Source organism: Streptopelia decaocto (genome assembly GCF_964273445.1).
Source record: "Streptopelia decaocto genome assembly, chromosome: 2".
NCBI lineage: Eukaryota > Metazoa > Chordata > Aves > Columbiformes > Columbidae > Streptopelia > Streptopelia decaocto.
In genome coordinates this window covers 124,163,837-124,176,486 of record NC_138655.1, presented here as the reverse complement: position 1 = coordinate 124,176,486, position 12,650 = coordinate 124,163,837, and the positions used below count along the sequence as shown (strand labels likewise).

At 38.9% G+C, this 12,650-nt stretch overlaps 1 protein-coding gene across 2 annotated transcripts in view; it reads right to left on the bottom strand.

Moving 5' to 3' along the window:
* ZNF385D (zinc finger protein 385D) overlaps positions 1–12,650 on the bottom strand; it is a 422,677-nt gene that overhangs the window by 124,808 nt on the left and 285,219 nt on the right. For both annotated transcript variants that reach the window (XM_082047152.1, XM_082047153.1), the window contains one exon: positions 8,191–8,333. In XM_082047152.1, the coding sequence (XP_081903278.1) occupies positions 8,191–8,333 (143 nt within the window). The remainder of the gene's footprint in view (positions 1–8,190; positions 8,334–12,650) is intronic.

Genomic DNA, 12,650 nt, shown 5'->3' with positions numbered 1-12,650 from the left:
AAATTGGACAGCAACCAGGAAACAAGTATGGTCAGTTAATTTATATCCATGTTACAGTTATAAAGATGAACTCAAGGATAGCTATGACAATCTTCAGCAAGGTGAAATGACACAAACTTAGGCTATTTTAAGATAATCTTAACATTTGCTTCCCCAGGTGAGCATGCATCCCAGAAACCTGAATTTCTACTGAAAGCAATCACAGAAGGTTGGAGCACCCTTGATACAAATTTAATTTAAAGAAAAATAAAACTTTTTTATGGATTTTTTTTAATGGTAGTTACCCATTTGTAGCCACAAACCAGCTCCTCTAAGCTCTCAAGATGGCTGTATTCTGTGTGGCAAGAGGTGACACCTGCTCATCATAAGCACAGGAGACTGCTAACTCCCTAATTGGAACATATCTTAAAACTGTTCAAATAAGTTGTGAGGAATCAAAGAACAGGTTGGGTTGGAAGGGACCTTTAAATATCATCAAGTCCAACCCTCCTGCCATGGGCAGGGACATCTTTCACCAGAAGAGGTTGCTCAAAGCCTCATTCAACCTCACCTCAAACACCTCCGCAGCAAAAAGAAAAAAAAAAAATTATAATCCTCCTTATGTCCAATCAACCTACCCTCTTTCAGTTTAGAAACATGACCCCTTGTTCTGTTACTACAGGCCTCGGCAAAAAACAAATAACAAACTATCTCCATTTCTCTCATAAGCTGCCTTTAAATATTGAAAGGCCACAAGGAGGTCTTCCCAAGAGCCTTCTCTTCTCCAGGCTGCACAACCTCAACTCTCTCAGCCTTTCTTAACAGGAGAGGTGTTCTAGCCCTCTGATCATTTTCATTACCCTCCTCCAGACCTGCTCCAACAGGTCCATGCCTTTCTTTCCTGGGGGCTCCAGAGCAAGACATAGTACTCCAGGTTGGGTCTCATGAGAGCAGAGGGTCAGAATCACCTCCCCTGGTCTGCTGGCCATACTGCTTTTCATACTGGTCAGGAGACAATTGGCTTTTGGGGCTGCAAGCACACATTGCTGGCTCATGTCCAACTTTTCATCCACCAGTATCCCCAAGTCATTCTCCACAGGGCTGCTCTCAATCCATTCATCAGCAGCCTATAATGATATCGGGGATTGCCCTGACCCAGGTGCAGAACTTTGCACTTGGCCTTGCTGAACTTCTTGAGGTTCACATGGGCCCAAAAAAAGCAATTCCAAAAATTGCAACAGGCAATTTCACATGTCAATTTCACTATTTCAATCCCACAATTTCAATACACATGGGCTCAATGCAAAGTGATACCAAAAACAGGGTCAGAAGCGCGGGTAAAATGTAACATAAACGTAAAAGAAAGACAAAATAAAACTTCTGTTGATGCCTGGGTTGAAACTTGCAGGAACCCAAGCTATTGCAAGCAGAGGCGAAAAGCTTTTAGAGAAGTTTGCAAAGGGATTAAAGCTAGATTTAGTAGGATGCTCCTTAACAATGCATCAAGTCCAAAGAAAATAACAGCAATCATTCTGGAGACAACTGCTAGGGAGCTGAGACACTACTCCCCAGCTGCTCTGCGTTGCAAAGGAAAATAACAGCCTGCAATCACAGGCAACCATGGGAAGGTTACCTGAGGGTTGCAGGAATGCTCATTTATACGAAGTCAGAATATGAGCTCTGTTCCCTGCCTGTGACATAGAGCATATACCATAAGTAAGAACAGGCAGGCAGAGCATTCCTGGACAACTGGATCCACCCCAAACTGACTCAAAAGTGGAAAAAGACAAAAAGCTTGATTTCCCCATATCTCCTGAGCTATGAACATTTCTTCTGCCTCAGAGAATCAGAGCTTTACTGTTATTTCAGAGCCCAGAGTGTAGATTAAGTTTTTAAATGCACAGCAAATAAATCTGGCCACTTCAAATAACTGAATATTTCATACTGATGTTGATTCATTCCTGTTTTGCAAGCACCAAATAAAAACATCTGAATTGCCAGGATTTTCTTGTGTTTGCTTATTTCCTAATCCCTTGTCTTCCCCTGCAGGCTTTTTAATTAAATGTCCTGGGCAGTGATGAAAATGTTATTACAATAAAGAATTTCTGAAACCAAACATTATTTTTGCATCTTCCCTAATTTGCAAAATATTCAACTAAACAGCAATAGAGATATAGACCATAAAGAAGAGTATAGCTACTGTAAGGTAGCTTAATTGCAGTGGTATGGAAAGGAAAAGAGCAAGCCAAACCTCCTGCTTCTAGACACCTGTAAATGAGCAGCCATGCAAAGAATATCCCCAGAAGCAATAATACCCTCTGTTTGTCTGACAAATTAAAAATTTTGTGCAGTGCAGTTCTCCACCTGATAAAGGTCCTTCTCATGGAAATAACATTAGAAATCAGCAGAGACTATATTTTTACAGCCAAGTTCTTCTATATAAGCAATATTCCATTTTGATCCACATGAAACTGAGGCCATTGTTTTGTCCCCTGACTATCCTCTTCTGGAAAGAGAGCATTCTGACAGCATGTTGTCACTAGTAAACTTCCAAGGATTTTATTCAAAGAGAAAAGATAGTCTTGATATGCTCCTCTGCTCAATTAAGTCAGAAAACTAAAACCATTACGTACAGACATAAAAAAAAATCTGGCTTTATTTTGTAAATTTAAGGCTGCTAATATTTAGAAAAACTAACATGTATTGCAGATTCCTCCTCCACTCTTCACTATCAAAACATCCAGAAAACTGGCACATCATATCTGAGGCACATATCTCTCTTCTAGATCAACAACAACAAAAACCCAACTATCTGGGACAGGAGCCTAAGGAAAAGATTTTTAAAACGTCTTCTTGCAGCTCTTTGACAGGTTTTCTGCACATTTCCTGGCATAACCCGTCCCAGAAATACTTATCAGCAAGCAGGTTTTCTACATTGTCTGCTTCTATCAGTCGTCTGGCCGCAATAGGACAAGACTGCCTTTTCCAAGCAACCATGAAGCTACGCACTGTATGAGCTAACTCAGCGGTCTGCAGCAGAGCCTGACAGCAAGACCTGAGGGAGGAAAAAAGCAGCTCCCATTGAAACAAGGCAGCCATAATTGCCAGCTACTAATACGTACAAATGCAAGCTTCACCTCTACAAATAGAGAGTGCAGACTTTGTGCTGTTCTGGAAGTTGCTATGAGGTTCCATAGGCTGGTTTTCAGGAAGCAAGGAGCATTACCTTGGCACCCTAGCTCAAATTGCTGCTGTAGTACTACCTTAGGAGCCCTAATCCATGGGCAACAGCCTCTATTGCCCCCATCTCCTTTCTCATACAGCAAATCCATAACAGGGGAAGGTGAAACGTGAAGCCCTAATTATTGAGCTGGGGGCTACTGGCACAGAACAAGCAAACAGGAAAAATCAGGGAACTGAACATGGATTACTACTGATGGATCATGAGAAAAAGATGTCTGAAGAGTAATTTTTCATTTTCCATCCATTTTTAGTAGAGTTCTGACATTGCCACTGCTCTTCCAAGTCATAAGTTTCTAGTCTAAACTGTAATAATGTTTCTTTCCAAAGGATGCTTCTTTGGGAAACTTTCCACTGGCAATGATGGGAGATCAGGCTTTAGTTTGGAGATGCACAAGAAGTGCAATGCATTGCCTGATTTTCCATCTAGGAATGGCACATGTCCTGGATTTGTAAAATTTAAGTTCTGTCTCTCAAGAGACAGAAATATATCATTCTGAGAGCTTCAGAAATAAGCAAAACCTGTCTTCTGATGCATCTGTGCTTTGAGGAGGATGGGCTTTGGAGCATATGAGATATAAAAAAGATCTCATTGAGGTTTTTTCCTGTGGGAGGGTCACTTAGGACTGACACTGATGTCTAGCAAAATGAAGCATTTCCTCTCAGTCCAGGGACTCATATCAACATTTTCCTAGAAGTTAATTAACTTTTAGACTTCAATGCTTTGTGAAATTTCTTTGCAGCTGACCATTGTTTCATAAGCAGAAACACCACATATGCATTTTCACATGCACTCACAGACCAGTGCATACTTGATTCAACTGCTAAAGCTTTGTGTCTCTAAGAACTAGTTCTCAGAAACACACAGGCTTAGAGCTCCTTACTCTGCAATGAAAATGTGAAAGTATACCAAATGTTTGCTAAATGATCTCAAACATTTTTCAGAATAGACAATTTAATTATTTTTCTATTCCTCTGACAACTTTGAAATCTTATTTTAAAAAGCAACATAAGCATTGTTTATAGCTGTACTTTCATTCACAAAATCTAGCCATTTAAATCCCATATATTTAGTTCACTTTTTTATATCAGATAAACTTGAAATGAATTTGTGATTCTTCAGGGTCTGCAGCAGAGGGCTGTTTTCACTTTAAACAGCTGTGTTGTTAAAATTTCTTTTTATGTACAACTTGATGGTACCCATTTGCTTCACAATTAAGAGCATAGCACCTACAAATGTTCATGTAAACAGATTGTTAATTGGTATGTTTGTTTTACACTTTTTTGGTATAAATAGAAAATGTTCCTCCTGAAACTGAACTGTTCAAAGGTTCATATGTTGCCTTCCTTGAATTTCTCAGGTTATTCACTTTTCACTTTTTACCTTTCCCTCTCCTCAGTGTCCAGAGTTATTACTGATAGAGGTTTGCACACTTCCTGTTATCTCTTCTATTGTCTGCTCCAAGGAAAGCTTTTTCCCTCGTAGAAATCAGCAGTGAATGTTTTCTTCAGAGGCAGCCAGCAGAAACCGAGCTAGCTTTAGACTAAAATCATCAGTAACAAAGAAAGTAATCTTATGCTGGCAATAAACTGAAAAGGGTGGAAAAATGTTACAAAATACAACACTTTACCATTATTATTTGTGGTACTTAAGATCAAAATTTAGCTTTGTTAGTCCTTGTGTATGTGCCTGAGTTTTTCCATTGGTAAATTACTTTTGCTTTCACCTCTCCTAATATTTCTACCCAGTTCATCTGAATCCTCAAATTCCCTTAGGATTGTCTTCAGATAAAATTAGAAGCATAACTGCTTGACAAATGAGAGCATTCCTCTGTAAACATACAGTGTCAGCACTTCTGTCATTTGATTTCTGAGTAGAATTTATTATATCAGCCATGAATAGCTTATGACCTGTCCCATGATGTGGGATTCATCTAACCAAATGCAGATGCAGCTGAGCCAGTCCCTCATTACAGTCAGCAGAGATGAATGGGAATTTTCAGAGTTCACTTCACCTCATGCCAAAGTAGATATATAGGGTGCCTGCACTGCAACCTACCTTTGTGTATTTTCTGCATTTAAAATAAATTGGAGAAATTGGTCATTTTTTTCTTTTATCTTTTGTGAAGAAACTTTCGCTGATTAGCTCAGATGCCTGTGCCTACCACAACCAAACTCTCGAGTTAGGATTGTCATAACCATAGACCACTTATTTTCTCTGAAAGATGACTGATTTTTTTACACAAGTTTCTCCTTGATTGCAGTCTTCTCGAGTGAAGGCTGTTGAAAAGTGGCCAGCAAATGGCCAAAACTATGGACTTTAGCCTCTTGGGATTTAGCCTGGACATGCTGCCAAACTCATTTATTTCTGTGGAACTGTGCAAGGGTCAAGAGGTCTTTAGAAATCCTTTTCCTAAGACACAGCCTATGACCTTGATGCCTCAATCAAGGGTAAAGCTAATGTATTGACAAAACGAGAGAGAACATCCAGTTCAGGTTTTCTTTTAGTGATCATCTGCTTCACTTTGGTTTACCCAATGAACATAAATGCTTCTCTGCTGACACTGTGTAGGATTGTCAGTGAAGTCAATGAATATAAAGCATTCTCAACAGCTACAATCGTTCATGAGCATGCATATTTATGAAGATCATTTTTTGGTTAAACACTTATTTTCTGTCTCACACTCACATACTTAAAGCCCTTGTCATATGTCCTGTTTAAAGTCTAATATGACTTGTGGGTTACCTTCTCCTTGGTCTGAAAATGCTCAGCAGCAGCTGATGTGTCCCCAAAAGATTCCGTCAGCTTGGAAAGAATTTCTGGAAATATGCAGAACTTCTCAGCTAGCCTACATGTTTGGAGGATGCCATTAACCAGCTCTGGCATATGAGCTAAACATAGCAGCGTTCAATAATGTACGGTTCAGAATGGAAATGGGAACACTGAGGATGATGCTGCATGTCAGCAAACAGGATGAAAAGGCAAAGGTCATGTTGCAAGGCAAAGATGATGAGCAGAAAGGCAGGTGACAGCAGCTCATATGACAGCATCTTCACACTCAGGACTGACATCCTCAGCAAAGGTGGACTCGGCAGATGGCCACACATCACTTTGCATGGGAACGAACTTCAGAGCGCTGTTGAAAAAGGCTGCTAGTCTCATGTTTGAATCCTAGGCTCAGTTTACTGAAAAATGAGGAGTCTGTAAAGTCCAGCTACAGCGCTTTTACCAAATGATATACTACTAAGATGATGTTTGGGAATAACAGGGTTTTGACAGGAGACTATTTTTACTTTCTTAGTTCCAAATTAATACAAGGACATCTTTCCGCAACTCTCCCTCAAGATAATTATAGCATAAAATCAGTCTTCATAAGAAAAAAGAAACTGCAGATTTATGGAAGAACACAGGATTATAAATTATTTATTAAAATTCATCATTAAAATTGCATTTGAATTATGCAGAGTTAAACAATTAGCAAAACAATCTGAAGTCTCTGAACTGTATAAAAAGCTGAAAAAACACAGAAATTCTAATAAAAAATTTCTAAAAATTCAGCTGGTCTATTGCATTAAGTACAAACAGCAATCACAAAGCAAAGCTCGTATAAAAAAAACCATAAAGTATATTCAACAAGTCTAATGGTTTATCCATTTCATCATGAGTTATCAGTAACTGGGTTAAAACCAGGACTTTTAAAAACTTTGTTGCATAACTATAATTTATTTAAAATTTTTAAAATGTTTCTTTGTAATAAAAGGTTTCTTTGTAAGAATAACGCTTCCACATATTTTTTCTGAGTGTTTTAAGACTTGCAGCTTATAGCTTCTCTGATCTCTATTAATGCTGTGAATTTCTTGAATTTAAGACTGCATAAATAAATATTTTTGACAATTAGTTCATTTTAATTACTTTAAAGCAAAATGAGCATCCATAAAAGGTAAATAAATGAACATTTAATTATGGAAATTTGCTATTGATTACTACAAATTGCTTCTAAAATGGGCATGTTCTTTTACTACTCTTAATTATTGTAATTAAGATTTTTGCATGTTAATGAGAATTGTTTTGAAATGGCAATTTCCACTTCTCTCTGTGTCTCTCAAAGTAGGTAAGCACACACATTTTTTTCCCCTCTATCTAGAATATGTAAATAAGGAAAAGAACTTCCTAGAGTACATTCAAATTAAAAAGGGGCATAGTTCTATAACATCAAAATTAACATAAAACCATTTTAGACTTCTTTTTCTTTTAGAGGATAAAATCTCTCAGTCAGAAACAGCAAAATTGAAACATTCATGACGTATGTCAGTAAAATAATAAACAGAAATCAAGAAGGAGCAAGATTTCTATAGTCACCAGCAGTATGACCAAATATAAAAATTATTAAAGATAAATTTAACCTTGCCTTAACCTAAGGCATGAGAAATAAAACACCCTAACCTGAAAAAAATACACTGGGTTGTATGCCAATGAATATTTCATAGACCAGCTAATGCTGTAGTCATTTCTGCTTTAATTGCCCTGACAGTTTTATCTCATGTAGCCCCTCCAATTTGCAAATTTTAAGTATTTCTCAGGAAGCCCACTGGAGACGGGATGTAGAACACCATCACTCTGAGGGTTTCACTCTCTGTGAGTTTCAGAGAACTGTAGCTTAGTGAAACTCTGCACATCTTAAATCAGAGTGGGAAACTTGCAAGCCCTGGGATTGAATATGGCCTGCAACTTTATTGCATGTCACTTGGGATAGTATCATTTTTTCCTTCTACATTACTTCTGGCTAACACTCAGCTAGGTTTTAATTTATGGCCTACCAGTGTGTCTGAAAGAGCTATTTGGCCCTCAGTAAAGGAGAGGATATTCCAGGTTTAATTGAGAACATAAAATTCTACTTTGTGCCCTCTTGAGTCTTCCATGGAAAGTGTGGCTCACTGAGGTGGACAGTAACTGTTGAGGACTGTACTTACTGCATTGAAGTTGGGGAAGAGATTGACGGCTGCGGCAGTGTCCAGAGGAAACGGAAGAAATGGTTTAATATCCAGCGACGGCTGCAAAGGTGGAGCAGGAGGACGCACTAGGGCTGGAAGAGCAGGGCTCTGGCATGTACCACCTAGATGCAGAAAGAGACAGGCATTCAGTAAGTATTATGATAAGGAGGAAAACAACAACAGCAACAACAACAACATGACACCACAAAAAAGCAACAATAAAAACCCAATAGTGGATTAAACAAATGCATTTTTATTTGTCCGCAAATAACTGCATTCCTGAAAAAGGGCACAGCTGACTCAGTGACTGTTGATTATAATTCTTTGCCGGTAATTGCTTCAGGTATCAATCTATCATTATTCAAAATTAGCTAATAAACCATTTCTCTCCCTGGATTATCTGAAACAATAGTTCAGCATATGTCTGACTTCCCTTTAGAATTTCAGCTAGTCTCATTCTGCTATAACTTCAGTGTTTCATCCCAGCCCTCCTGCTCAAGCCTCCAAAGGCAAACTGTTTAAGAAGAAAAAGAACAACTAAATGTTCGGCTCAGCAAAAGTCACGTCATTTGCAGACTTTTGATTTTTTAATTAAGTGCTCACAAGTGGAGCTTACAGCTTCAGAGTCAACCTAAAGCTCGCAAATATAACATACCTTTCTGCCTAAACAGTTGATCAATACAAATCTAACAATTTCAGCAGCCACCAAAATTCAGTTTATGGAAAGGTACTGATGAACACTGTCCACTCTTGCAAGGGGTGAAGCTGATTCAGACTCTGTACAGCAGAAAGCTCCTCCCAGCTAATGCTACCAGCCAGCAGTTCTGTGGGAACATAATGCAAATGAAGAAATCCCCTTGCATACCAATAAGTTGCTACCTGTTTGCAGCAGACCCTATTTTACTCTTTTTGTTTGCCCCTTGCCATAGCCAGCTAGGAGCTGGAAGGATCCAAGCCCATTTTCTGCTTCCAATGTCTCCCGTGTTTTGGTTGCACTCCAAAACATCAATTCCCTGTTAATTAAAGACTATTTGGATCCTAGGAAACTGTTAAAATATGCCAGTGCTCTTCTAATCTGAGAGGCAGGCAACAGACTGTAAAAACCTGCTGCTAAGAGTCCAAGAAACACTAGGAAAAAAAAAAAAAAGTGAGGGGAGTTTTACCCCAGCCATTGAACAGAGACACAGGCAGACAGACCAACAGAGGGAGAAATCCAAATCCTGTTTATTTTTCCCTCTTGTTTATACAGACACTTCATTAGACAAGCTGCATACATTCTTTAAGAGCCCAAATATAAAGCAGTCAGAATGATATATGGAATCTCTCCATATTTGGCCAGCAAATCTGCTAACAAGGTTTGCAATTTAATGCATCTAATTGAGGGCTAACAGCACAGGATTTAATTAACCAGTTGTAGCATATCATCCACAGTTCTGCTTCTAGGTATAAAATCAGCTGGAGCCAAATTTTCAAAGACAGTATTTTTGCCAATTTTCAGCTCCTCCCTGAAGGAGTCGCTGAAAGGAAAACATTACCCACTAGTAAACCAAAGGTATTAGATTAGGGTTCACTCCAATTTCATGCTAGTCTTTGCCCCAGAGTAACTGTCATTTTTGGACTAACTTCTACATTTATCTCAATGCAAGAACATGCAAAATCACTCTTTGAATGTAGTAGCTAGGGATATGGGCAACAGAAAAGCAGAAAGCAAGAAGCTCTGCTTTCCATAGCTCACCAGCATAGAATCATCAAGTATTTCATGATTCCCATTTGTTTGGCAACTGCTACAATCCCAAGGAATTATTACATAAACAGCATGAATATAAATTTAACAGGCCAGAATGATGATAAGGTAGTGTTCAACAGGCAAATCTTACCCCCTCTGAAAAGGAAAGACCCATTAAGATATTTTTTAGATGCTGGAAATATTTTCTTTTTCCCAGATAAAGTTTTTACAGATCATGAAGCGAAGAAGTCGCTACTACGAATAAAAACCTTACTAAGAAGTTGTACCTTAGATTGTACAGAAATGCCAAAGTGAGCATTCACCTGGCAACAGCAAAGAATTTGAAGCTGATTAAACATGCTACAACTTACAGATGCAAACACAAACTGGACTGAGAAATATCACCTGTGCTTGGGGACACAGCTCATTGAGTGTATTATGTCAGTGCTATGGAGGAGAGCCTTGCAGGTGTGGTTTACCTACAGCAACAGCATTGCTATCCCATACTCTTCTAGGATACCATGCCATGAAGAATGAAATGCTTCTATTCTGTCATCTTTCCCGGTGCCATGACTATGCACTCACCCACCTGCTGTTGCCAGCCAGTGCTGTGCAAAGTCATCTGGGGACGAGAACATGCTTTAAAAGGAAGAATTCAGCCAGCTCTGCAGGACCTTGGCTGGGACTTGGAGCCTCTGGAACAGAGCTTAAAATCTACCACAGTCCTGGCTACAGTGGCACAGAAAATGAGTATATTCAGGAGCACAGCTGCTCTCTGCTTTTGCAATAGTGTCAGACATATCCCTTAATGATGGAGCATGTGATAGGTATCATGAAATTTGAGCTTTCACTTTAAAGAAATTCTCTAATGTTTATGGCTGCAAAAATTAGCTTCTCTTTCCATTTACCATGTGCCGAGTTGTACTCTAGAATCAGCAACAGAAAACCTGAGGCAATGGCAACCATTTTTGTGACTCAGCTTAACCAAAAAAACTTCGAATAACATTTGGGAATGTCAACGTTAACTGCTTCCCATCTAATCCATTAGCAGAGGGATGGAGAGGGGTAGAAACTCCCTAGGAAGAGCTCTTGAAGAGAACGTGTAGAGAAATTTATTGTAAAGAAGGCAACATCAAGGGCAGAAATGATGACAGAAGAAAAACATGAGAACCAAGCAAGCCAAACTGAAGGGAAAGAAAGAGGACTGCACTGAAACTCATAATGCAGAATTTACTTTGTAAATCTGTGGTGCTATGTGTGACAACAGCAGCTGTAGAAAATTACTATAGTAAGACATAAGTGCCTTTTAGTTATTCAGTGTTATTGAACACTGGATTAAGGTGAGGAACCACAAAGATTGCTTATGACTGTTTCAGTGTTCTGTGCGATAAGCTTGTAGAGGAAGACCTCCATAGCTTCCCCTGTGCAGATGCAACACTACTTATCAACATACAACGAAGCCTCAATGTCAGTTTTTTTACAGGCTTCCTACCAGCAAGGTTTGGAGTTCCACTCTGACCAATAAAGCTAGGATAACATCCCACACCACTGACAGGCTTTGTCCATAGCCTGTGCTTGATGTTGTCTATTATTACCTGTAGTTCACATAGACAACATTGCCAGAAACTAGGTGCATGCACAGCCTGATCTAAGAGATACAACAGTACCCCCAAAATGTAGGAGAGTGAGTAACATGCTACAATTTCTTAAAATAGGAATATGCTACTAGGAAAATACTAACATATTTACTAATTGTAGTGTTACAAGAAGAGTCTTTCCAGCCCATTCGGATCCTAAATTGGAGATGAATGTTCCAGATATTCGGGAAATTCATGTAAATGTTTTTACCTTAATTTTCTTTGTAGGAAGCTTAAGAATAATAACACTTAGAAGCTAAATTAGCTCAGCATTTCAACCAAGATTGAAGTAATAATTTGTTTCTTAAATTTTCAGGCAATTCAAAACACAGGCAAGATAATTTCTTGGCTAGAGGCACTGGCAATACATCCAAAATACATGTGAGCAAACAAGTTTGAAGAAAAGCTTGCCACAAACCTTTGCTCCTTCTTGTATCTCTTGGAGACAGTTTTTGAGAACTCCCCTAGTCTCAATCAAACTGTGGATTTTTACACATGGATGGACTTTTGTATGTCCTGTTGGGACTAAAGATTTTGCCCTACCACTACGTAATCTGGTTTGCAGTACTTTTAAGTGCAGACTAGCAGCCAATACAGCATTGTGCTCTGACCATACACAGCCTACATGGTGCAGACCTGCATGCACCATTTGAGGTTCATGCTCTTTGTGGCACAGCCTACTCTAGCGGTTCTCCTTCAGAAACCACTGGTGATATGAAGTTCATCACTACTGCTTCATCAGGCAGAGTTCAAGATCCCCATCCCTCAGGTCTTCTAACAAACAGTTCAACACTTTGACAACTGTGTATTGCTATATTTTGTGACTTGGCTATAGCAAAAGACATGAAACATCTTCCCCTGTGTATCCTTTCCTCATGCACACTCTCATTCTCAATTCTTTAAACTCAACTGCAGGTTTAGTTTCCAAAAGAAGAATCACCAGGTCTATTATCAAATAGCCTCTCCTAAGGAAACATCCAGCTGAAATTTTGCAGACACAAATAATGTAGATAATTGTTTGCAATACATTTGGAATTTGGAGGTATGTAAACTGGGCAGGAACTCTAAACTAATAC